Genomic DNA, 27,180 nt, shown 5'->3' on the forward strand with positions numbered 1-27,180 from the left:
CACTGCCTTTGTGTTTAAGAAAGGCCTGTATCCTGGATGGGTACTTTTTCCTTCCCCAGCAAGCCCCACTGCCTCAGTTTTGAGAAATATGTCCTTCTGATTCCAAGAAAAAGGTGTCATTCTCCACTGTTCCATGTCTTCTGTGCACTCAAAGGTATGGGAATGAAACCCTACTTCCTTAATTAGTAACCTTTCTTAATTGGTATCTCAGTGGGAGCCTGCACCCCTTTTGTGAGCCCTCATTTGTCTCCAGGAAGGGAGCTCTGTGCAGGACCTTGGCATCCCAAGCCCAGTACTGACTTCTTGAGATGATGTGGATTGGCATGCTGCAATGCATGACATGAGTCACCAAGCCTCTTCTCTGAAGACAGAGAAGCCTGAAAGGAAGCAAGAACCAAAGATCTAACCCCTTTGAATGTTGCATTGAATAAAGGGCATGCTATTTCCATGAGAAATGTCAAGATTTCAGAACTTTTTCCCCTTTCGGAAAGAACGTAAGTATTTAGAAACATTTTTGCAGAAACCAAACAGAAAAAAGTATCTACCCAGCATCATCCAAAGTCAGTGGATTGGGGCTATCAGCAGCCAATGTTCATGGCCCCATTCTGATATTCTTTCCTGAGACTGAAGGGAATTTGAGATAAGGGGCTTGGAACCAGGACATGCCACATCCTATCTCTTTACCCTTACCACAGGGCTGTTGGCAAAACTGGGTGGGGCATTCTCTGTTTTTGACCAGACATTTCACATGGACTCAAGAACTCTTTCCCCCCCCCACCCCCCAACAATAAAATTTGTCAAAATTGGTTTATTCCTGAGAAAAAAAAGTGTTGATTTTGTAGGGGAAAAAAAGAAATCCCCCAGGCAGCCCTGATCTTGAGCTTAAGAACCTGATAACACGAGCCAACATAGATTCATAGAACAATAGAAAAAGGAGGTTTGAAAGAGACCTCAGGAGGTCACATCTAGTCCAACCCCCTGCTCAAAACAGGACCATCCCCAACTACATCATCCCAGCCAGGGCCTTGTCAAGCCTGGTCTTGAAAACCTTCAAGGATGGAGACTCTACAACCCATCTGGGTAACCTGTCCTAGCATGTTACTACTCTCCTAGTGAGAGAGTTTTTCCTAATATCTAACCTAAACTTCCCTTGCTGCAAATTGAGCCCATTGCTTATTGTTCTCTTATTTGCTACCACTGAGAACAGTCTAGTTCCATCCTCTTTCAACCACCCCTGATGACAGACATGATGGACACTGCCTCTTCTAGTGCTTGCTGAAGCTAGGCCAATACTGGTACCTAAAGGCCAGCACCAAGAAGAGCTATATGCCAGCACTAGCACGCACCCTGGTATTGAAACCCACAGTACTTGTCCCCGTACAGATGTCTGGGTTTGTAAAGAAACCAGCAGATCTCATACTGCCTATGAACCTGAGCCCCTGATAATGGCATTGTCAAATGGTGATATCCCCTGTAACAGGGGGGCTACCGAGGCCCAAGCTCTGAGAGGCCCACCCACCTGTTCTTGGGCTAACCTCCCACCTTCTCACCTGCCATGCCTTGGTCTTAACTGATTAATTAATAGATGTAATTAAGCAGGAGGCTGCCCATTTTCTGCCCCACTGCTAGGGGGCACTATCTGTGGCTCCATTCCTCCCCCACACCGCAGCCCAAGCCTTGCTGATGACATCATGATATTCTTATACACACCAGTCCTCCACGATGGGGCCCAGAATCTTATTGTAGGACCCCACCTGGGTTCCTCCCTTCAGGCAGACTCTGCCCCCATCATACCAGGCTATATATCGCCCTGCCATTGGTTCCCCTTCAGGTGTGCTCCCCTCACTGGGACCCTCAGCTCACACTAGCCCTGGTCCACCTCCAGGGCAGTCAGGACCCCAGGCCCCTGGCTCTTGGGCATCCTTCTTGGTGGGCCTCCTTGCCCTTCTGACCCTCCTGGTCCTAGCCCCCACCTGGGCAAGGCAGGGGAAGCTCTAGCAGGCCCCAGTGTATGACTCATACTCTTATCCCAGGGTCCCTCTCTCTGGGTTCTCTGTTACAGAGGTGGGGAACCAGGGTACCTCATACCATGACTGAGGCCTCAGGGTCTCACAGGGGACTCTCACTCCTCCCCTGGGCAGCAGGTCATGGTGCTACAGCCAGTGTCATCTTTGATCCACACTGCCTCCCAACAGTGGAGGACTTATTGGGGTCAGGGCTTAGCTCTCGCTCTCTCTGGCTGAGCCCCCTCACAGGGCTCCACATCACCCTTTCTCTGGGGCTTCTGATCACTGCCCCCTCTTGCTGTGCTTCCACAGCACTTGCCCCCTCTCAACCAGGGCTCCAATGTTACATTGGACTCAAACTCTGCCTCCCAGCACTGGAGGACTTACTGGGGTCAGGACTCAGCTCTCTCACCCTCTTGCTGCCCTCCCCCCACCGGGGGCTCCACACTGCTCATAACAACCCTTTTACTCAGGGTCTTGGGGCTTCCCTCCACAGGTAAGCTCAGGTGGCCATAGCCATGCCTGGCCCCAACTCTCCTCCTCAGGGTCTCAAACCCCCACAACTACCTCCAGTGTACCACAACCCACCCTAAGGTGGGGGCTAGGGGTTAAGGTACCCCAACCCACCTTTCACCAGGGTGGTAACTGGCCTGGCATTTCCTGGGGGCTCCCACACCACTGGGAGCCCCACCAGGCCACCCACTCCCAGCAGAGCATAGTTTCCAGTCATACCCAGGACCAGGAGGCTCCTACCATCCCCTCCCTTACCTCCAGATAAAACTCAACAACCCTTAGACCAGACCATGTTATTGCCTCCTCTCCAGCAGAGGAACTGCCTTGTTTATATAGGCAGCCCTGAGCCTAAAATGGCTGCCCTCATTAGGCACCTGGAGGCTGCCAGCTCCAGGGCCTTAAAGTGGTAGGCACACATAGTGCCCTGCCACATCCTCCATGCCAGACACTTCTTCATGCTGGAAGGGACTTCTAGAAGTCCCAAACTAATTTGTTCTCTATGGCCTGGTGGGTCAGAAGGTTCTGTCAAAAATAAATAGTACTAAAAATATCTGGATCTAGCAGTACATCCTGCCTTGCCTATTAGGCCCAGAGCCTACTGTAATAAATGAGGTGAGCTGAAAAAGTACTAGCACTTCTTGTCTACCCCATGCTGTAGAAGTTTCTATGTCTTTGCTGTCATGCTCTTCTCAGAGCTTTGGTTTCTGGGTGCTGGTAAAGGCCCTGATTTCCAGCTCCCTGATGCTTTATTCTTACAACCATCCAAATGCAGACATGGGTCACTTCAGTAAAATTCATGCCATGTGATTTGGATTTACATTTTGATAAGCCTTGCCCAAATCTTCCACGAAAAGTAAATACATTTAGATTTCCTTTCAGGAATAATATCCCTTGAATTTTCATCACTTTTATTGTTACCATTTCTAAGCTATATATTTTTTTATTTGTACTGAAATAATGGCTTTAATTCCCAACTAAAAGCCAGGGTCCCTAGTGCTAGGCACTATGGACATAGAAAAACGGTTCTAAAAGTTCTTCAAATTGACCTTGAGCACAGATGAGGTTAGACTGGGACTGGCAACCTAAGGCTCATGGACTGGATCTAGCCCACAAAGTGAAATCATCCTGCCTGCAAAGTCTAAATATTGGCAGCAGCATTTCAGAAGTGGGGCAGTTCAGCGCTAGGGGAATTCTGCGATGTTGGGTGGTGGACAGACACAATGTGCTGGCAGCTATTTGGCTACAAGAGGAAGTGGTGGTTATGGCTGGTTTAGAAGTGCTGCCCTGCCTCAGACCAAGCTGTTTTATTCCATCCCCCACATCCAAAAGGCTGCTGATCTCTGGGTTATTTAAACAGCAAGAAGGGAGAAGGAGAACTGGGGTAGATCACAGTCATGTGCTGGATGTAGTATTTCCATCTGTAAGGTCAGATTTAGTTTTCCTATGCTAAAAATTCCCATCTTCCTGTAAGTTATTTCTCACTTTTCTATTATAAGCATCCTTTTTCTAAAGTGCCTGGTTCTTAACTTCTATCAATGTGTATTTTACAAAACCTATAGTCACAGCCCTGCAGAGGTTTTATGGATATATTTAATTTTGCACCCTGTTGAGTAGAAGTACTGGTGGCAAAGGGAGCTGTTCAATCTGTGAGGTGAAGCACATCTGTAAATCTTTGCAAGGTCAGGGCATATTACAACCCTGCTTCTGTGGTGAGATCCTTCCCCTCAAGCCTTTCCCAAGGTTTAAAGAAACCAGTTCCCCTTTAGATACATGCTGTCAGTGGCAGTTGTGAGCTGATAATGTATATCATTCTGTGCACACACCTGGCTCAGACCAAATTCCTTTTCTATCCTAATAGATCTGTTTCTTACCAAGGTGGACATTGGGAACTCTCCCTCCTGAATTGTCAGCATAAAGGCCAGCTCTGTTTTTGACCCGCCTTAGCCGTAAAATGATTACATTGCTTAGTAAGTCTGCGCTGGTTCCCATCAACGTAACATGTTGTCTTAGTGGATGGGGATGGTCTTATTATTTTAGATTATCTGTTTCAACTGCCCTTTACTTGTTTTGTAGCTGCTTCTTATAACAATCTCTTTGCTCCTCAAATTTCATACCTTCTTCCACTTCCTTAAGTGATCATTTTCATTTACATAATGGGGTTAAACAGAAGCCATTGTTTTAGCTGGCATTTAGCTTAGGTTGTATATGAGTCTTTCCCAGACTTGGGGAAGGGCACTTCATGCCCAGAAGCTTGTTTTAATATCTCTCCCAATTATACAGTCAGCCCAACAAAAGATATTTCCAAGTAAACCTTGCTTCCTAGTTTCTTTGTTACCTTGGAGCTTCTCTCGAGCTGCTTAACAACACGTGGTGCTTGATGGTGATAACTGTTTTTTTATGGTTGCCAGTTTTTGAATTTCCTCCAGTTTACATTCATCTGAGTTCGGTATTTCAGTTACAACTTCACTATGAGAAATAGGTAAGCCAATGCCCCAATCCGAGACTTTCTTCTTTCCAATTGTTTCCTCACATAAATTTGCTTGCATTTTCTGGACTGACTCCCTGATCTTTCACAAACTCTGCTGCTGAACTGAACTATTTCTTGTTGACAACTGATTTTAGTCTTCCAGTTTTTCACCTGCAGGTTTCATCAACAGATCATTTCCCTTCTTCTAACTCCTGTTCTGCATCTCTGCTCTCCTCCTTGCCCTTGGCATTTATCTTGTGATAAATAAATGCTCCCTTCACCCATTCCCATGCAGTTTAAATTTTCTACTAAGCCTCAGCAGCTCGATACTGAGGCATGATACTGATACTCCATCTGCTTCAAGGCTGGCTTTACCCTATAAACCCTGTGTGGGAACAGCATGGGTTGCGTGGAACAAAGACCAGTCATCTCATTTTTAGATATACTTTTTTTCTTTCAGTGACTGCTTTCATGTTTATTATTTTCCTTTCCAACCCATGCTGCAGGATGAAGCTGTTGTCAAAAAGAGACCAAGTACTTCCCCCACGGTACCTGGCCAGTCTCCCTGTGGCAGATGGGGAAGGGAAAAGTAGGGTGTACTGGCACTGGTCTTCAGCCATGGAGGCAGTGAGAGAAAACAAAGGGTGGCACCGCAGCAGCAGAGAAATCTCCAAGGGAAAGAAGTAGCTCTCAGGACTACTGTCACTGCATAGTGACCTTTTAGCTTGCCATTGGCACCATCTTGGCTATGCAGAAGCAAGTAACTCTGTGGCTCTTGGGCTGGGGTGGGAGAACTTGAGAATGGGTATATATGGTGGGAAAGCATGAAAGCATCAGGTCCATAGAAAGGACCATGAAGGATGTTGAGCTCTTGTGTGCATGTAGGTTTTTCAGTGAGTAATAGGGAAACAGGTTTTTTTTTCCCCCATAGTTCTTCAAATTTAAATCTTACCTGTGATATGACAAGGAGAGGAGTGTGGGGTCTTATTACATGGTAGCTGCCTCTGCAGATGGCACTGAGAGGGGATGGCCAGGGGCAGGAATACCACACTGATACCATGACACACTGACTCGCTCCTGGCATGGAAAGGGATGAGACAGGGATCATAGTGACATGACGACTGTCCAGGCACTTGCACATGGGAAATTGTTACTAGGCTAAATGACTCATTGCTTCTATACTGCTCCTGATGAGCTTCTTAGGGAGGGATGGGTTGGGTATGATTTACAAGTTGGATAGAAAACAATCTGCTATGGGCAGAGAAAAAGAGTTGGCTGATGGGGGGTCTGGGTGTTCAATGGTATGGGGAGGAAGGAGTGTCAGAAGAAAAGATAAGAGTACTCATTGCTTGAGGGTGGCATAAGGAATGAGATTTACTTGGTGCTGAGGGCAGTGGGAGAAAATGTGCCTTGGGCTGGGTCTTCTGCAGGATTTCTTTTCAAAGACCCAGGCACCAATGGGCAGAGTAGGTACAGACATCTGGGGCATGGCTTGACACTGGGTATACTAAGAGTCCCATGCCCCACTAGCAGCCCCCTCAGAGGCTGTAGAGCAGTGGGCCAATTGCACAGCCAGAACATCTCAAAGCCACATCCATTTTACAGGAGTTGAAACAAATATACCCATGTTTTATGTGAAGACCAGTATAAAAAATGTGGGTTTTTTTCTAAAACATGGAGGCTTGGGATTTGACAAAAAAAAATGGCTAAGCATTTGACTGACTCCTGAGGCAACAGTTGCTACTAAGGTCCCCCCTGAAAATGGGAATATTCTTTCAAAATTGGGTTCAGCTTTTTCACAAAATATAAGGAGATTTTTCTTGGTATAAAAAAACAGCCATTTCTCAAAGAAAACCCCAGGGTTTAAAAAAAATTCTGATTATACTATGCTGTAAGAGCACATTGCTAGCATCTTGCATAATGAATGGACAGCACACAGGGCACCACAGTGCCCTGTGTCCAGTCTAATCTTGCCTTTGTTTGTGGAGGACAGGCCTCCTTCTGTTCAAGACTGGCACCTCCTGTGGCAGTCACTTCTCTCAGTTGTGCAGCTCTGGCAGGTGCCCTGTGGGCTCTCTCTCTGCGGCATGTTCTTTGTACTCATTATGGTGTGATGTTGGGCATTAGAGCCAAAGTGAGGTACCTGTACCCAGTTCAGGCTTGCATTTGCCTATAATTGCCCATGTTGCAAGGATAAATGCTGCAGAATATGGCCCATAGCAGTGACTACAGAAGAGACTGTCAGCAGTCTTCAGTCTGCATGAGGAGATGACACAAAACTGCAGACAATTTGTCCCCGTATCTCCCATGGGTTGGAAGGCTCCCTACTGCTTGTTACTTGTGGGTTTATTGCTGGCTGATGTGAAAGCAGCTGTCAGCAAACAGTCTGCATTGGCTGTATGAGGAGATGATGGGAGGGATGAGTACAAAATGACAGCTGTAGGAATTATGAATGGCTACTTTATTCACATTGGGCTTGTATTGCCACCAGATCTTCAATGCTGTGGTCGATGGCTGAGCCTGAGGCTGTGTCTTGAGGACCCTCTCAAACAGTAACCTGGCTGGGTTAGCTGCTTGACCCCAGCCATTAAGCGAATGCTGTTATAGTCAGCAGATAGGGAGGTGCAGGAGGTGAGCCCCCAGCACTAGAGAGCCATTGGACTCTTCCTCCTGCCTGCAGCGAGGCACCCTGCTGCCAGCTCCCTTGACTGGGGAAGGGCCTGTCACGAGGCTGTAACCAGAGCTGCAGCTCCCCCTGCCCTGGTGCTTGGGGAGAAAGGGAGGGGTGGAAAGGAAGCCAGTTTGTTCTTGGACAGTGAATATTCAGTGATCCCTCCCTCTCAGAGTGTCTCCAGTTACAGCCTCCTGTGCCATCACTCCCTTGGCTCTTCTCAAGCCTGTAGCATGGTGGGAGGGGACCTTGGTATCTCTGGGTGCATCTACACATTCATTAATGCACCGTAGTTACTGTGTATTAAGTTTAGTACTTGGATAACCAGATGCTAACTCAATGTGCAGTAATGCTACTATGCAACAGTGCCAGTGCATAGGATTTTTGGATGTTAACTGTTCAGTAGCCTAATACTACTGTGCAGTAGCATATTAGCACAGTTTTGCCCAGCATGCTACTGTGCAGTGTTATTAGGCTACTGCACAGTTAGTGTCTCATTTAGACACGAACCAGGCAGAAAAGCTGCTGTATTCATACTCTGACCCCAGTCTATGTTTATGGTAGGGTAGGGCTGGCCTCCCAGTTCCCTTTCTTGCTGTCTGCAGGATTTTTGCACCCAGAGCCCTTGGGAACAGATTTTCAGCCTCAGTCCCTGGTCCGTATAGGACTGTCCCATCACGCCTGACTCTCCCAGTGGCTGAGGCACCATCACCAGAACAGCCATGGCTGAACTGGGGAAGTGGGGTAGGGAAGGGCAAGCATGGTGGCTGGGGTGGAGTCCAGCCCAAGGATCTGTGCTGGCACAGCCTTCCTCGGCCAAGCAGGCACACTGAAGTCACTGGGGCTCCCAGTTTGCAGGGGGGGCCCATAGCAATCAGGAAGAGGAGCACACCTGGAGATGTCATCCATTGTGTTGAAGTGGGGCCATGCTGAACCCCAGGGATGAGGGAGAGGTGCAAAGGGAGCAGAGCAAGCAAAGATGAGGGTATCAAAGTCTAGCGGTTTTGTTTGGAAAATGTTGCTAATGGCTCTGCAGGGAAATGATCCCAGTCCTGAGGCCCCAGTGGGCTTTGGGTGGTGGGGAAAGCAGGAGCAGCCAGAGCAGTCCCAAGCGTGTGAGGGCAGAGGGTGGGAGGCTGATTGTGCACTGGCTGGGAAGAGATGGCTCCTTCATAGCAGAAGTGTAGGGGGAGAAGATTCTGAACACGGGGGTGTGAAGCTGAGATACCAGGCTTCCAGATAGCTTGACCTCCTGGTTGGGCTTCACAGAGCAATCATAAATTGCATGCAGAAAGGCAGGGCACTTAGCAAAGGCTGGCCAGGAAGCTGTCAGCAGTGCAGTGTCTGGTGGCTTTGAGACAGGTTGAGAGGCATGAAATGAGAGGTCAGGAGAGAAGCAAGGGCCAAGTGGAGGGGAGCAGAGCAGGGAGCAGAAGAGGCCTGGTGTTAGCTGTTGGGTAGGGTCACCACTAAACTTTTCCCAGAAGGAAAGGAGGAGCCATGTCATAGACCTGAGCAGGGGGAACCCTATCCAGAAGGACAGGGGATGGGGCTGGCCGGCAGTGTGTAGGTGCATTGGAAGGGCAAGGGGTGTTGTGGTGGCTGGGATGAGGAAGAAATGCTGGTCCAGGGCAGAATCAGAAGGACAGGTTCTGGATGTGATGCAGAGAAATAAGGGCCTGGATTTAATGGGAGCTGGGGAAGGAGGAGAGAAGGGGGAGACAGGAGGGGGCAGAGATTGTTGCAGGAGGTGTTGTTGTCAGTGAGTGAGCAGGGCAGGGATGGCGGGAGGGGAGGGATGCTCACTAGAGGTGTACTGTGTCAGGTTTCTGTGTGGTGTCACTGCAAAGGCCCGGGAAGTATCAGGGTGGGTTATCTCACAGTCTGTTGGGACAGAAAAGTGCCTCTGAGGAACAGTGGGAGTAGTCTCCCTGACCTGAACCACTTGGGACTCTTACAGCCCCCTGGAGACAGGCGGAGACCAGCAACTCCTGTGGAGCCAGCTGAGATGCAGCAAGGGAACAGAATGGCCTGGCCCCTCTTCCCTGTCCACTGCTGCTGTCACCTCCCCTATCCTGTCAGGCTGCTGTCACCTCCCCTATCCCATCAGGCTGCTGAGCATTTTGACTCTTCTCTCCTCAGTCTGCAGTATCTGGCTGCTCTCCCTAGGGTCCCTCAGGCCTGTCTTGGTCATGTCTCCTTGAACAGCTGTTCTGTCCATTCGCCTCACTCTTCTACTTCAGCTCTCCCTCAGTGCCCTTGTCTATGGCCTCACTTCTTGCACTCGTGCCTCCCTCCGCCCTGCCTCCTAGCCCCATAACAGTTTCTCCATCTTCTCCCATCAGGCAACCCTCTCTTCCCCTTCCAAATAATCCCTTCTCCTTTCTCTTCCTCACTTATTTCAGCCCTCCCACTATCTTTCTCTCTGCTGTTTTGATCAGACTGAACTCTAGAGCAGGGAACAAGTCTGATCTGTGTTTGCAAAGCACTGTGGAAACCAAAGTAACAATAGTGCCCTTCCTTCTTGTCCTATCCATCAGCTCAGTGGCAATGCCAGAGCTGAATTAAGTCCTGTCTTTGGTCTCTGCTCTAGTATGTGCTAAGCATTTGGTCACAACTCCTTAGCTTGAGTCTACTGTGTGCTGGGTCCCTGCATAGCTTCCATCCGTGTATGTGAGCGAGACCAAACTTGCTTCTGAGATGAGGCTCTTTCAGTCTGATATGGTTGCTTCAGTAAACACTGCACTTGTAAAATAATGGACATTGGTATAGGTAAGAGGCAGGTCACGCAGTGGCTGCAGCACAAGATTTGGCATTGGGAGAAGCTGGCTTTCACACCTGGCTAACATAACGCTGGGCTTCAGTCAGCCTCTTTAGAGCAAACCTAATGACATGCCTCTTGCTGAAAAATTTTGGAACCTGCAACGGGAGAGGACTGTATAAGTCCTGTGTGTTGTTAATATTAAAGGCAAATGTCTGTAGTCTGTGTGTTTGCAGTTCTTGAATGCAGAGCTCTGAAGAGCCCCCACTGGACTGCTCTGTGCTTCAGCCCATCCACAACAAGTAATCCTGACCATGATTTCCACCCTGCGGCACTGTGACACTGGCAAAACAGGCTGTCTCAGCCACAGGGAAAAGTGTCACTGTTGGCAGAAGAAAATTCTTCATCCCTGCTTGTTCAGGACTTCAAGTTCAGGAGAAGCAAAGAGCTTCAAAAATGCTTGTTCTGTGTGCCTTCCACCTCCCCACCCCAACCTGGGAACAAACAGGGAACATCTGCACCATGGTGCCAGCTGCGCCCAGGGTAGCTCTGAGCACATCGCACTCATCTGCTCTCATGGGCGTACTCCACACTCCAAAATATGCTGGTGGGGCAACTCCCAAGGGTCAGCTGCTCTTGAATTCATAGATACAGGGTATGGAGAGCAAAGGGACACTTCTGAGCAGCCTCTCAAGCATGCTTTCCAGTTTGGGGTGTATCAGTGGGAGTGGATAGACAAGCCCACAGGATCATAAGGGAAATGGGCCTCCTTTAGTAGGTGAAGCTCACATTGGCCTTGCCCTTGTCGGTCCCCAGTGGCTGGGGAGGAGTAGGACTTCTCCTTGTTTTTGGTGTCACTCTACACTCCTCAGTTGTGCCTGTAGGACTTGTGCTTTCAGTCACACTCCCACTAGACTGAGCAGGAATTCACCGCCCCTTTCCAAGGCCTAGCATAGTTTGAGGGCAGATGACCAAAGGCATTAGTCCATCTCCCTCACTCTACAACCAGCCCCTCAGACCCAGGTTCTGGGAAATGACTCCTTCCCCACACCAAACCCCTTTCTGGTTTTTTATGTGCCCAGAGACTTGAGACCAGAGAAGAGTCCTCCACCAGGAAAGTAGGATGGAGTGGCAGAGTGGAGTTGGAGAGCCCCCCAAAAGGTGGAGGAAGAGAACACCTTGCAATACAGAGATGGATGGGGCCCAAAATATAACTTGTGGGGGCGGAAAGAGCTGGGAAAGCTCAATTAAATTGGGAAAGCTCCCTCAAATGAATTATTTTTTTTAGTTTTCGATTGCTGTTCCAGTCAGGGTCGGACATTCCTGCAGAACAACAATTAGAGACGGAAAAGACCACAGAATGAGCCTTTTGCTGATAAATCTTTGTTTCCATCCCCCAGGCACTAGCCAAAAGGGGTATGCAGCCCCTTGCCACAGAATGAGTCTGTAATCCATGTACTTGTTCAGCCATGAGCTGCTGGGGTGCATGGAGGTCTCCTTAGGTGAGGTCTGCTGCCTGGTGCAATGCCAGAGTTCAGACAGGAAGGTCCTGGGGGGTCCTCCCTGGAATCTGTAATAATCACTGTAACAGAGTTAATCAAGGAGCCACTGGCTCAAGTGATTTTCCCTTGAGCAGGAGGATAATTGCAACTAGAGCTAGATCTGATTTTATGAGAGAAGGGAACATGTCCCTTAGATCTAAATGCTGCAGTTTGAGGAGCTGTTCAAGGAAGCCTTGCATGTTTATGAGGGGGGTGGGGTGTACATGGCATTCAGAAAGAGAAGGGGAGAATGCAAAAGAGTATGCGCTGAGCACAGGGCACCCTCCGTGAACTTTGCTTGTCCCATGTCTCCCTAATAGAAGCCAACAAGTCATGTTTCTCCAGCAGACAGAGAACCCCAAATCACCTTCCCTAAGCGCAGGAACTCCCAGAGCATCCACCAAGTCGTTCCGGTTGGTAGAGAGAACTGCGCATTAAGGCAGTTCTGCTGGGCCTGCCTGGGTGACCAGTGATCTCTCTGCTGCAGCTGACCACAGTCAGAATTTATCTCTTTGCTTGGCTCTGAAACCAAGCAGTCATACATGTCATGATGTCATTATCCTCAAACGGCAGGCAACATCTGTTGTCAAAAGGCATTTGTAGGACATGAGCCGGTGGTGATGCAATCCAGGTTGTTTCTGCTTAGTGGAAACTTTGGGTTCAGCTTACAGAATGTGACACTTAGTGAAGATCTGGTAGCTCCATGGAGAATTGAGCGTCTGTTTTTTAACCTTAGGTCTAAGCCCATCAAATCCGCCTGCTTCATATAAAAGTGCCAATGTTCTCACCTCCTGTTTGCGTCCAGTGTGACAGAGGATGATCCATTCCCCTCGCGTGAGGATTGAAGGGCTCAGATTTTTGCTCACAAATAGCTGTATACCTGGTAGTAATAAAAGATGAAAGCATATGCCCCTTATTTACAGACAAGGATAAACTTGAGGAGATTAACAAACAGTGTTCCCTGAGATTTAATTGTACTATTGATTCTTTTGGCTTCTAGACACAAACTTCCTTTCCTGTTTGTGTTATGCTCCCTGTGCTGACATGTCATTTTCTATCCAGGTTTCCCACAACCAGAAGTGACTTGGTATAAGGATGAGGAGGAGATGGACCGGTACTGTGGTTTACCAAAATATGAGATTCTCCGTCATGGAAACCGCCATACTCTGCAGTTATACAAGTAAGAAATCCAGAGTGCCCATGATCATGACAGTTTAATCACATCCAGACTCCTTGTCCAAATGGAGGGAGAATACTCACTATTTAGCATGGTCCAATCTATCTGCGACCATCTGTATGAGTGCCAGCTTTAAGGCACACATGTCTCAATCCTGCCTTCCTTCTCCCCCTCCTCCCTTGTGCAGTCATGAGCTTTGAATACCTAAAATGGTCATTGCCATGCGATGTTGGCTGCTATCAGCCATTAGCAGCCTCTGCTAATTTTCCATCACCTTGTCCCTAATCCCTCCCCACTGTGGATCACATCAGTGTCATCTGTTCATATGACTCCCATCCTCCCTGCTGAAGGGCATGATCAGGGGCCCCCACTACACTAACCATTCTCTGGTGCCACACAGGAAGCAGAAGGCATGAGAAGGCTCAGAGGGGCTCATGTTTTCTATGCAGAATAGCTCTGGTCAGCATGTAAAGAGGAGAACTTAGAGAGTGATGGAAGCTGTGAGAAGAAAAGGCAGGAGAAGTGACTAGTACCAACATGGGCAGCGGATCCAGGATTGTGGCAAGAGGAATGTGGCTCTGAGCATGGCTCCAGAGCTTGGAGTAAGCGCTGCCACTGTTTACTCTCCCTTTCTCCCCTGGTGCACTGAATTCAGCAGTAGGGTGCAACTGGCACCGCACCCCCTTAGATCTGCCTCTGGGCACAAATAGCAATGAAGACAACATTTGGATGAGACCAAATGAGAAGGGTAGAAATGTCCTATTGTGGCTTTTAATGGGCTTTGCTGGTAGAGAGATAAAGATCACAGGGGAGCCACAAGAAGGCTGGAGGAAGGGAGGTAGAGGCAGCTAGGACACACAGCAGGGCGCTTTCCCATGAGCCAGAGTACTGCTCATAATGCATCCCACAAACTGGACTCTGATTATCTGACCCCAGGTGAAGACAGTTGTCACAGCAACTTGAGCAAATGGTCAAAATATCATCACATGGACTCTGCTGGGCTTGTGGGCAGGGTTATGTCAGGATAAGTGCTTGGGCCCCCAGCTCCCAGTCACTAGGGCTGTGCGAGGCTTCAGACAGAGCTCTGGATCCTGAGAAGCTTCGGACGCTTCAAGGTCCAAAGCACCACGTCCGGATTGAAGCGCTGCCTCGTTCGGCTTCCCAAAGCGCTTCAGAGCCGCCTCGGAAATCTGGCCATAGGGTATAATGGGGAAACAATAAAATATCTATAACTTTGTTGTTTTTTGTCCGATTTGGATGAAATTTTCCACGTGGTAGACTCTGCAGATAGTATGAAGCCTGCCAAGTTTCAAGAAGTTTGGTGCAGGAGTCTGGGGGAAACAGCACCGCAAACTGTTGAAAGCAAAGTCCTGTCACGTCTGTGTGTTACACCACAGGGGGGTGAAAACTGCAGGACTGGTAGCTCTTGCTGAGGCCACAAAGCCTGCCACGTTTCAAGAAGGTCAGTGCAGGGCTTTGGGGAGAACTGCCCCTCAAGCTGCTGACAGACAAAACTTGGCAGTCTGAGTGGCAGCCTGCAACCTTCCTAAATCTCCTAGCTCACATCAAGCTTGCAGGTAGAGATTTGGTACGCTTTCAGATGCTCTGGATTATTGCAGAAGCAGGAGGCCTTGTGGATCACTGTCTGAGAGGCACCTTGGAGCTCGGGGGGCAGAGAGAAGTGCTGCTAGGGTCAAGATGTGCCTCCAGCCCCATGTGAAGTGGGCTGCAGAGGGGTTCATGTGATCTTATCAGACTGGATCTGTTAGGGCAGAAGCCTAATTGAAAGAAATACAGGTTGATGGAGCTTTGTAGAGCCTGAGACAAGGAGCCAGTGTGGGGATTCACTTGGTCTGATTATGAATTCTTGGGTGCTAGCAGTTCTTCCAGTGCCAGTATTACAGCTCAGGCCTCCTGCATGTGGAAATTGTGGCTGCCTTGAATGGCTGTGTTAAGGAAGCTCTTATCTGGCTGCCTGTTCAGGATCAGCCATACTTTTGTTGCCACTGCTGTGAAGTGTGGGGAAAAGATGCCTATAGGCATCTGAGTGCCTTTGGTCTAACTTGCTGGGTGCTCTGTCTTTGTCTGTAGGGCAAGAAGGGGGAGTGCAAGGCCGCATCCCTACAGCTGATGAAGCAGTGACATTAGGCAGCCATACAGACTGCCCAGAGACTCCTCTGAGGCAGCACCCTCCACAAAATGTAGAGCCATGGGATATGCGAAGTTCCTGCATAGTTCTCACTTCACCCAGACACTTCCCTTTTCTAGACATGGATTTCAATGGAAAAGGCTTCGTTCTTTTAATCAATGTTAGGAGAGACCAGAACTGGGTTAGTAAATTCCTGGCATTTCACAAAGACTTGGGCTTCAGTTTGACTCTGCCTCATTTGAGCCCTTTAGTACTTGCAAGATCCAAGCTCCAAGACTGCTGCTGTGAAAGATTCAACTGAATCTCTCTGTTCAGCTTCAAATACATGCATCTGTTTTATAGTTGGTGGCAAGCTGCTAGCTAGTCTTGGATACTTGAAGAATTCTCTGTAGGAAGCCAGTAGTCTGATTAGTATTTTTCCATAGGATAGGGGATAGACTTGCAAATAATAGGAGTAGGGATGCTGGGGGGGAAAGAGAAAAGAAACCTTTCTGTTTCTTTATAGGTTGTGTATAGAACATAACACAAGACCCTATGAGCTGCACACTGGGTCAGACCGCAGCTTCATCTAGCCCAGCAGTCCATGTCTTACAGTGGTGCAGAGTGGGTGCTAATGGGGAGAGTACATACGGGCTTATCCAGACTGATAAGCCCTACATAAATATAAGCCCCTACCCTTCTTCCTTTACAGCTTCCAGCATTCAGAACCTAGGAAGTCCTAATTCAGAGCTTGTACCCATAACCATCATTTTTAATACCCACTGATACATCTAACCTGCTTGAATTTATCCAGTCTTCTTTCGAACCTGGTTACATTGCCAGCCTCTACAGCAACTTGTGGAAATGAGTTCCACAAGTTAATTACACACTACATGGAAAAGCTTCCTTTTGTTTGTATGAAACCTGTTTCCTAATAATTTCCTTCTGTATTCCCTAGTTCTAGTATTGTGAGAGATTGTACATAGTTATTCCTATTTATTTTTTCCACCCTATCCAGTATTTTATAAAGCTTTATTGTAACCCCCCCGCCAGCCATTTTTTTTCTCTAAGCTGAAAAGTCCCAATCTATTTAGTTTCTTCTCGGATGGAAACCTCTTCATGCCCCAGATTACCTTTGCTGCCCTTTCACTGTCCCTTTTCTAGTTTTACTGTATTCTCTTTCAGGTTGGGAAGACCAAAACTGCATGCAGTATTCAAAGTGTGGGTGTACCATGGAGTTATACAGTGGCAAAATAGCATTTCCTGATTTCTTTTCATCCCTTTCTTCCTAATTCCTAGCATCCTTTATGCCTCAGTGGATGCTTGTCAACAACTACAGAAAGGACTCTTTTCCAAAGAATTTCATTGGCATGTGTGTGTGCATGTACAGGTGGGCACAGTTGTGTGTTCAGACAGTGCCTTGAGGCAGACAGATGAGACTCATCATGTTGTGTTTGGTCCTCAGGTGCAGAGAGGAAGATGCGGCCATTTATCAGGCCTCAGCTAGGAATAACAAAGGCATCGTGTCCTGTTCTGGTGTTCTGGAAGTGGGAACCATGACAGAGTTTAAAATCCATCAGAAGTGGTTTGCTAAGCTCAAGAGAAAAGCAGAAGCAAAACTGCGTGAGATTGAGCAAGGGAAAAAACGAGGGAAAGAGAATATGGAAGTAGAGAGGTTAAGTAGAGTCAGCCCAGAAAGATTCCCCCGAAAGCGGCGGCTGACAGGGGATATGAACCCCAGGTCAGGTGCCTCGCTCTGGGAGAAGGACGACATGGCAAAGGTGCACGTTGTGGATCCTAAATCAAGATTACATGAAGAAGCTACTGAGTTGAAGGAACCATCTCTAAAGGCAGTGGCTGGGTTTTCAAACAACCTGATCACAAAGCCTCTGAAAGCAGAGGTGACCACCAATGGGGACTCCTCTCTGGAAAGTGCAGAAGAGAATGGGAATGGCTTTCTCACATACATCTATGAAACAGTGGAGGAAATGACTACCAAGCCCATCGCTAAAGAGTCCTCTGCAAAAAAGAAAAAGAAAGACAATGAGCCTCCCAATCTGCTGCCATCTAAACAGGAAGCTTCAAGGCGAGAAGAGAGTGTGAGAGGCAAGGGAAAACCATCCCAGAACCCAAGATTTGCCCCTTTCACCACCTTGCCCAGGAGACCTCAGGCAGTCACAGCAAGTGATCTCAGGGTTGAAGATGTGCCGAAAGCCAAGGAACCAGGGAAGCCTGTGAGCCAGGAGGCCAAACCTGGCAAGCATCAGCCTTGCCCCCCACCTCCCCAAGGTGATGTATATTTTTCTTTGAAAGAGATGTTTCTTGAGAGCAGAGTGAAACCCATAATGGAAGAGAGGGAGCCAGGATCCCCGGAAGTTGAGAATGAGGCTGATCTGCAGCCTCCAGCCATGGACGTTGACAGTCAAAGGAAGACTTCATCACCTGCAACCAAGGAGTTATCGGCAAGGCCTGTGCCAACTAAGGAGCAAAACAGCCACCCTGCAGAGCAGAAACCAGAGGGGAAGGAAGCCATGGATACAGAGGTAGTTACAATACATAGTAAACCATCCAGGTATTCCACTGGGAAAATATCTGAGCCCCCTAGCTGGACCATGGAGCCAGCTGGTGAAAACATCCGAGCGACAGACCCTCTGGACTCTGTTCAACCTTCCACAGAGCAACCCCTACAGCCAATTACCCTACCTGTGAATCAGATGGCTCCAGGTCGAGATTTGCCCCTGTGTGACCAGGAGACCAGGGGTAGCTTGCATCAGATCTCCTTGGAGGAACAGCTGGTCCCTGGAGTGCCTGCTGAGGTACTGTAAGGTCTATTTTTTTTTGTGGTAGTCTGACCTCATGCAAAATGTTTCCAAATCAGACAAGCAGCAAGCACTGAAGGCCTGAGCACCTATTTATAGTTGGGAATGAGTGTTGTATGCGTATGACAAGCAAGGACGATGATGCCATCTGTTTAGTTTAGCGATGAGCCCAAGCCCCTAGGTGGTCTATTTAATGAGCCTTTATGTAAATGAAAAGTGGACCTGGCAGGTACACTGTGTGAACTTCATTAGACATCACTGGGAATTTTGTTTACAGTGAAACATGTATACAGTAGACTGGGTTGGTTTTTGGCTCCGTCTACCCTGCTGGAACAGGGTGGACACAGAAATCTTCCTGCTGGCTGCTGGGTCAGAGCAATTGCATCTGCTCCTGACTGTCACCATTTCCCTTCAGCCTGTGTCTATTTTTGTCATTTTATCTGGAGCCTTTTCCATGAAGTGTAGTGTTAGGCCAGAGGTTGCATGTTTGCCTGTTCACTCAAGTTCTGGCCTGGGGTCTTCTAAGACAGATTTCAGGGTTCTGGTGGGATTGAGAATCTGAATTACAGGACTGACATTCAGGGATTTCTTTTTTTCAGTGAAAAAGTAGGTCTGTAGAGAAATAAATTTGAGGCTCTAGGGCAAAGAGAGTAGCCAGGTGCCTCTATGCGTGTGACCTCAGTCTCCTGTTCCAGAAAATTTGGAAAAAAAACCTAACCTGGGGTTCCAGCTTCTTCACTGGACAGTGTTGCAAGGGGCTGGTTCTGCCAAGTGATACATAATCTTTGTGTGATGCTGTTACTACCTCAGCAAAGATAAGCACCCCAGCCCTGAGACTACCCTTGCACAAACCCCATTAAGTTCCCTCTGTGGCACAGCCCTGACTCTAGTCACATGCTTGGCAGGAAATGTAGCACCTCTACACATGCAAGACACTGGTGTTGGAGCTGTCAGGTGTTCCCATGGAACAGGTGCAGGCATTTCCTGAGCCTGGCATCTGCTTTCCTCTTCTAGGCTTCAGTACAGACACGCAGCCACAGCTAGGGCCAGGACGCAGGCTGGAAAATGCCTGTGTCTTGCTAAGGAGTCAGTCAAATTATTTGGACAAAACCTGCACAAAGAACTGGGCACCTGGTTCCTTGACTCATCAGCACAGCACAGCACAGTACTCAGGGTCCCTTCTGTAGTGTGACAGTTCAGCCTCACCTAATGGCCATAACATCTACCTTATCATCGAACAACTGCACAAACCCTTGCTGTGCCACAGAAACCCACAACAATACTCTTGAGCATCTCCATCTCCTTCTCCATGCTCCTTGCTCCCAAATAGGTAGAGTACAGTGGTTTCCAGCCTCCACTCTTGTGCTGTCATCTGTAAGAATTTCCCTATATCTCATTCATGAAGTTCATTGAGTCCTGCACTCAAAGAAGCCCTGTCAGGTGGCACCCCCCACCACTGCCTTTATGGTGCTTCCATTTAAGTTTAATGAGAAGCGTGCATATGGATCTGCAAGCACTATTGAGAGTTGATGGTGGTGATTGGTCCAAAGAACCTGGGAACGACTGAGGTCAATGTTTCCTTGGTTCCAATTCTGGCTTCATCACGAAGTCTGAGGGATGCTCTCAAGTGGGATTTAGCTTTTGTGAGAAGTGTTTGTAGAAATTCCCTGCAGTAGCCAAGACATAATCCTTTCTGATCCAAGAGTAGGAGGAAAAGTTGGCCTTGATCTAACTAATTCTTCACTCTGCCAATAGTTTCCCTGTTACATAAATCACCATTCTTGACATAACATTTCTTCTCTTCCAGTCTCCTAGAGAATTGCCCCATGTGTGAGTGCTGTAGGGCTAACAGCCTCTGGCTGAAGAAGGTTTTTTGCACCAGGTTTTATTGTTAGCACCTCCACTGAGGAGAGTCTAACCAGCTTTCAAGCTGGTTCAGCTGATCCTGCTTTCAGAGCAGAGGAAACTGTGACATTGGGTCATTCATTTCAGCCACCCAGCCTGCACTCTACCTTTGGTTGCCTATGTACCTCTGGCACTGAGTCCTGCTCTTCACCAGACAGGAGGTGACTGGGGACAGGGTGCAAAGTCAAAGGGTTAATCACACTTTTCCCATCCCTCATTCTCTCCTGTACAAGAAGCTGAGCTCTTCCAAAGTTCCCTGCCATGTGCTGTGGCCTTTCTTGCTGCCTTCCCCCTGCCCTCCCTATTTATTCAGTAATATTCCTGTGCCAGCTTCAGAGAAGGCAATATTGGGAGGGCCTGTCCTTTACCATTCACCTCTTACAAATGGGTCAGGCTGTCCATTGTGATCCAAGGGAAATATTAGCATATATTCCAAGGCTAATGAAGATGAACTAGCTACACTGACTACCCATTTAATGGTGTGAATCAGATTCCTAGTGTGCAGCTCTTTTGCACAAAGGTACACAGGGGCCAGGTGCTGCAGAGAAAGGTAAGGTCCTCTGCCATGCTAAGCATCTTGTGCCACTCCCACTGGGGCAGAGTTAAAGTGATGTAGAAAGTATGATCTTCACCCTGCTGTCCTGGTTCTGTAATGCTGGTGTTTTGTTTTGTGATATTTGGTACACACTTTTGTAACGTTTGGTGGATGGAGGACCCCAGCTCAGCCTGTTCTGGTTTTCTAGCACCTGAAATTAACTTCTCACATACTAGAAAAGGAGGAAACACAGAGCAAGCTGTGGGCTGTGGTGTTTTCTCCACATTGACACAGTGTGTAGGTGTTAACATTAAGACTGGAGTGGAACATTAGTCCCAGCTTCTTGAGGAGTCTCTGCTTCCAGTGGTTGCTATCTTGAAGGAAGCTCAAGGGTCTGTATGTTGCATGTTCCTGGGTGCTGCATGGCAAAGATGTGCTGCCAGCAAATCTCTCTTCCCTTTGCTTTTCAGCCACTCAGCAGTGTTGGTCCCCCTTCACTTCCTGCAATCAGAGGTCACATAAGCAGCTTATCAGGCTCTTTTAAGAGGTTTTCACCACTCCAGGGTGCATGGTACCAACCCTACAGTGCCTTGAATGGACTGCGCCTGTAACTTGCCTATATAAGGAGATGTGGAGCTGTGAGCAGGCTTAGCCCAGAGAGAGGAGGGTCTCTGTCCCCAGGTCAGAGGGAGCTGGAGTCCCAACCAGCAACCTGTTTGCAGTCAAGACCAATGGCTGCTGACTCCATGCAGACCTCACTGCAGGAGGAAGGCAATAGCTAATGGTCACATGGGCAGGTGGCATATCAGCATCAGGACAGCTGCAACCCAGACCTTCTTCCCATATCACTGGAAGGGCTGAGGAGGGCAATGGCCCTGTAGGGAGGAGGGGAACATGCCAGGGTGTGTAGGGACAGAATAATCAGAAGGGCTTATATATCTTCCAGGGCTCTGAGCCAGGTGACTCAACTCAGGAGAGGGATGGGGGCATCCCTGTAGACAGCTGCAACAATGCTACTCAGTGTGCAGTCACCACCCAGGGAACAGCCAAAGTTTCAAGCTGCATAATAAATGACGTGGTGGATAACCCAGAGCATAGTGCAGTGCCCATACATGAATCAGTGGGCACGTTAGTGTGGCTCCTGCATGCAGTTTTGTGGTACCCATCTCCCGTGGGAGATTGCGGAGGTGGAGGGAGTTAGAGACAAGAGACAGAAATGGTTAGGGGCCTGGAAAATGCTTCAGAAGACAGGGAAGAGATTCAGTGGTCATCAGGAAAATGAGATAAAAAGAGCGGGGCATGATAAAGATATAATTCAGATGATGCAGGCACCGAGGCACGTGGTTGACAGCTCAGAGGTTGTAAATCTGACACCATAGCAGAAGCACTCATGGTGCAACCCTGTCAGATTTAAATGAATCTGCAAAATTCTGCTAAGTAGTAAATACCTTGTCACAAGGACACAGAAAAGGAAAGTAATTCTAAACTAGGGTGCTATGAGATCCTTTTAAAGGTGCTGCAGGGTGCCATTCAGTATTAGCATTGTTATATGTACAAACATCTGCACGATTCACAAGATAAACCCAAAGATTTTCAAAAGGAATCCATAGTGTCAAAAGCATCCTGACCCATGGCGGGTGTTTCTGAGTTCTTTGCAATCAAAGAATTGCTCCTAGTATTTCTCCATATTCAAAAATGAGTGAAAGCAAAGAACTGGCATTTTCCAAGGGGTGCCCTGCATCTATAACAGCTGAGAATCACTGGTCTAATAGAACAAAGAGTGGTCTAGAGAAGGGACATGGGGGGAATCACTTCCCCCTGACTCCCAAACCAAGCACAGGTCCTTGTAGAGTGTACAGTTTGCAACTGATAAAATAAACTCCTTTTCCCTGCACCATAATCTTGGACTGTGGAATCCACTGCCAGCCAGGCCAAGAGCTCCGCGAGGTTTTCAGAGGCACCAGATGCTTGTAGCAGTATCTGGAATATCTCACTAGAATATAGAATAGTTAATGTTTAAAAACATTTTAGAAGTGGGGATAAACCTCCTGGCTGAAAGAGTTTAAGTCAGTCCCCTCCGACTCGGGGCTAGAAGGAGTCCCTCGCTAGGGCAGCAGAGAGCCGGCAGCCGAGACATTCTGCGGAGCCATCTGGTGTTGGCTGCTATGGAAGCAGGGCCTCGGGTTGGATCCATACCGGCCGTCCCAGGTCTTTTCTCACTTGAACTGTTATTCAGTGTTCGAAGGGAGGTCAGAGCGGGCACCTCTTTTATCATGGTCTCAATATTGACAGTCAACAGTGAAATATCATTCTGCCTTGGCAATAGACTTCCTCAGCCATTTGGGCTCAGTGTGTGTTTTTTCTGGACAAGTTATGTGCATGTTATGGAGTGGTGTTGTAGACTTCACATGGCAGGAGCACAGCCAGAGAGGAGGAGCCTGATTTTGACAGGTGCCAAGCCTTCACAAATCTAGTGGCAGCCAAAGCAAGCCCACAGAGCTCAACACTGATCAAAATTAGTCCTTGATAGTTAGGTTTTGTCCACAGAGGCAGGATCAGACTATGATTCAGTCTGATTCCCCAGACACTTCAGGGTAAATGAAGGGCAGATGGGCCCTAAGTGTTAACCTGAAATACCAGGGGGATCCAGGTAGTAAAATAATCCTCATTTCCCTTTTGCTTCTAGGCCCCAGAGATGGCAGAGCCAGTGTTATCACCTGCCAGCAACTACCTGAAGCATCCATCATCAGAACCAGCAGAAGATACTAATCAGCAAGAGAGCTGCTTAAAAGAGGTCACTAGCATGGACACAGAGCAACCTGAAGAGCAGGAAGGCCCCAGGCCAGACCTGCAAGAACCAGGGATGCTGACACTGAGCCAGGAAGGCATTCAGCAAGCACCTGAGGATTCCCAGAAGGCTCCAGCTGGCTCTCCAGGCCTCCCACAGCCTGTCTGGGAAGAACATCTACCTTGGAAAGAGGAGGAGACGGGACCTCCCCTGACTTTCACAGGCAAAGAGACCCAACAGAGACCTTTTCCAAGTTGTGATTCTAAGGACATGGGTTCAGTCGAGCCACTGTTAAAGGAAGCAAGGCCTCCTGAAGACAAAATCATCCTTGAGCAAGGTGTCCATGAGACTGAAGTGGAAGGTGGGAGGATAGACCAGCCATTACCTGCAGAAGCAGAGACACCTGGAGAGTGGTTAGGGGACAGCATTCTCCGTGCAGAGACTGAGGGCAGACAGGAGGAGCCCAGCTCCCATGAGACTGACCAGAAAGCACCAACAGTGGCAGAAGAGACATCCTTGGAGACTGAAGTGGCAGCTTCTGTTTCCCCCCAGGTCTGTGAGGAAGAGCAGCCACCTGCTTCCCCAGCAGAAATATCTGTGCCTGAGGAAGCACCTGGCTTAGCTTTCCCTTCTCCAGTCAAAGAGCCCCCAAGCAATGGGACCCCGTCTGTGGTCCACCTGCTGCGGGATATGAAGAAAGAGATGGAGAATAAGAAAACAGATGAATCTGCACTGCACTTGGCAACCATTCCTCAGCAAGATAACTTTCCCATCAGTGCTGCTGAGGAGGGCAAAGACAAACCAGTGTCTGTATTAGTAGCACCCCGACAACACGAGGCAGGCGAGCAGAGAGCTGTGACACCAAGCAAGAAGCAGGCTGTTGTAGCTGTGAGAGGTGAGATGTCCTCTTCAGGTATAGGAGTTGAGGTCCATCCAGTATTAAGAAAGCCACTGGCTCCTCAGGCTGTACCTGGCTTTCAGGGGCACCAGGAGGAAATATCTATGGAGCAGAAAGTACAGCACAAGAATCTGGTGTCCTCCTTAAAGAATTATCTCCTTCTGCTTTTGAAGATGTCAGATAAAGGCAAGGACAGTGCAAAGGCTGGAGCTGAGCCAGAGGAGAGTGAGGCAGGGGAGGTCCCGCCTGCCACTGAGGAGGAGGCCCTGCCAGAGGTGGGCATTGCAGGGCTCAGCCCCAGAACATCCAGGAAGATCTTTGAAAAGGTACAAACCAACCAACTGTTCCAGACAGCAGAAAGCTTGCCTCTCACCCCCAGGACCTCCCGAAAGATCACAGGGATGATTAACCAGGAGTTAATCACTAGCCAGGAGACTCTGGTAGTCAAGCCTGTTGCACCACTGAGACGGCGTGGCCGGGTGGCTTCTGAGACTGAAGGGCTGAGCCTGTTGACAGTGCCCTCCATTGTGGTGGGTAGCGTGCCCGCAGAGAGTGCTGGTCAGGCAGAGAATGAGTCTCCCACCCTGAATCTGGAGAGCAGTGGGAGGGAGAACCCTGCTGACTCTGTGGCAGTGCTGCCATGTGCCACGCCAGAGGAGCTTGCATCTGGGGCACGGCGCAAAATATACCTATCCAAAGCCAAACAGGCAGAGGAAGCAGAGGGGGCAGCCCCCGAGGGCCCAGTGTACCTGAAGAGAGAGAGCCCCACTGTGTCCCCACGGCAATCCAGAAAGAACACGGCCCTGCTGCAAGCCCCTGTTCCAACCCCGTCTCCTCCTGTCGAACGGCGCTCCCCAACCCTCACCAGAAAGATGGCCACATTGGAGGTTCCCAAGCTGTATGAGGAGCATGTGGAGGAGAGAAATGATAACCATGAACCCCCTGCTGACAGTAAGCCAGAAGTACAGGCAGAGGAGACTAGGAAAACAAATGATCCCTTTAAAGGTAAGAAGAAAAGCTCCCTCACCTCTTGCCTCTGTGCACAAGAGGTGACGGCAGCATGGGTAGGCACCTCCTTTCAAGTACTTCTCATTATGTGGCTGTGAAATGACTGTGGATACCCGCATATGAGCTAAGCCTTAGTGTTTGAGGAATCTGCAGCAGTTTCTTCTGTGTGAGCATAAAGGACAGCAGTATGCAGCTGCTGGGACCACGAGCACACAGCAGTGATGAGTTCTGCAGGCACACATGGGGCAGGAAGTTACAAGTTGCCACATGCGAAGTAGGGACTATGAGCTCCTCTCCATTCATCAAACCTGTACAAACAGATCCCACCCATCTTTTAGTCTAGTGCTGAGGGCACTTGGCCAGGAAGCAACCTCGATTCTAGGTCCCCTTTCTCCCACAGTGGGTCTGAACCTGTGTCCTCTGTTTCTAGCCCTTCTACTGAAGCTAGCCCACTGGGCAGCCAACAGAGAAAGGTATGTGGGGCCCAAAGAAGAGCAAGTAGAGGGTGCGTGTGCCACTCAGTAAGATGGATGCTGCTCTGGAAGGGAGGGGACCTGGGGTCTAGCCATTCATGTCCTGTACCTTGACCAGAGAGAGCAGGAGACAATGCTAGAGGCACCAGCACCTTTACTTAGGCTGTCTAGTGCTACTTCAGGGAAGAAGTGTGACCAGGATCTAAGTAGGGGTTGAGACCAAGTGTCCAGCAGAGAAGGAAACCCTTTGAGAAACTGCCATTGGCCACACTGCAGCTCACTGAGAGCTCATGGAGCTAGAGGCATAGTGACTGTGTTTGCTGTTACCAGAAGTGGCACATCCCCTCCTCCTGGGTGCCTCAGTGAAACCCAGGCTTCTAGGATGCTTGTCCTGGTATTTGCTGTGCTGCACACTGACACAAGGTGCAGTACAGAATGAGAAATACCTGATTCTCTGATATTGTGGAAAACTGTGGTGCATCTTCACTTTGCCTTTTTGCTTATGTCAGCTAAGGGAGACTGGATCAGAGAGGATGTATGCCCCTCAGTCCCTGGTGAATTAAATTTGATGCTTGAATTGGCACCCCCACCTTGTCTCACAAAATGTCTGGGAAGAACCTAATGATAAAATCTGCCATGGGGAGGAAATGTGGGTGTCACTGTCTAATCCCTCTTCTGTGAGGGCAGTGCCAATGTGAGCCATGGGAAACAGTGTGCCACTGCCAGTACCAGTCGTCATGTCAGGAGCAGCGAGCAGGGGTTTCAACACCTGGCAACTTTCTGTGGCATCTTTCACAGAAAATAGGATCTCCCGAGCAAACTTCCATGCTGCTCCTCTGTGTTATGAGTGACCCATCAGGTGGACATGGTGCATCTGTCCATTCCTTTCATTGCTGTGCAGCATTAAACCAAATGCTCTGCATATCCCAGAGGGGGATTCTCCTTTCCTGTCACATGTGTAGGAATTGGTCCAGCCCTTGGACAGCAGGTGCCCACCTTTCCCAGGCATCAATTGAGAACCATCCAGTAGCAAGGGCCCAAACACCACCTGCAAGGAGCACGTGAAGTGGAGCTACAGCATGCAAAGCTTGTCTTACCACCAGTCTTTTCTTTTTGCCCTTCTCCATAGCCCCCCAGGTGATACGGAAGATCAGGCCAGAGCAATTCTCTGATGCATCAGGAAACCTGAAGCTGTGGTGTCAGTTCTTCAATATTTTGAGTGAATCCAAGCTGATTTGGTACAAGGATGAGGTGCCTATCGCTGAAGCCAGGAGGAGGTAACCTGCCACCGTCTCTGTGTTTCACTCATTGTATGGAGCCCTTGGCTGATGGATTCAGTCCAGCCCAGCACTCAGCATTTATCAGGCTCTGATAACATAACAGCCTTCCTCAAGGTTTAGAGGGTGATGGTGCCTCCTGTTAACAAAGTCACAACATCACAGAAAAGTCAGGCTTAAGGGGCTCCCAGAAAGTCCTCTAGTCTAGCCCCC

The 27,180-nt window shown here is 48.7% G+C and overlaps 1 protein-coding gene across 2 annotated transcripts in view; it reads left to right on the forward strand.

Annotated features, from left to right (window-relative positions):
- Positions 1 to 27,180, forward strand: part of ALPK3 (alpha kinase 3) — a 58,031-nt gene that overhangs the window by 21,155 nt on the left and 9,696 nt on the right. For both annotated transcript variants that reach the window (XM_090030171.1, XM_090030172.1), the window contains 4 exons: positions 13,022 to 13,139; positions 16,730 to 18,080; positions 23,210 to 25,214; positions 26,820 to 26,967. In XM_090030171.1, coding sequence (XP_089886297.1) covers positions 13,022 to 13,139; positions 16,730 to 18,080; positions 23,210 to 25,214; positions 26,820 to 26,967 — 3,622 coding nt within the window. The remainder of the gene's footprint in view (positions 1 to 13,021; positions 13,140 to 16,729; positions 18,081 to 23,209; positions 25,215 to 26,819; positions 26,968 to 27,180) is intronic.

Source organism: Crocodylus siamensis, chromosome 15 (assembly GCF_052110815.1).
Source record: "Crocodylus siamensis isolate JL-2025a chromosome 15, ASM5211081v1, whole genome shotgun sequence".
Classification (NCBI taxonomy): Eukaryota; Metazoa; Chordata; order Crocodylia; family Crocodylidae; genus Crocodylus; species Crocodylus siamensis.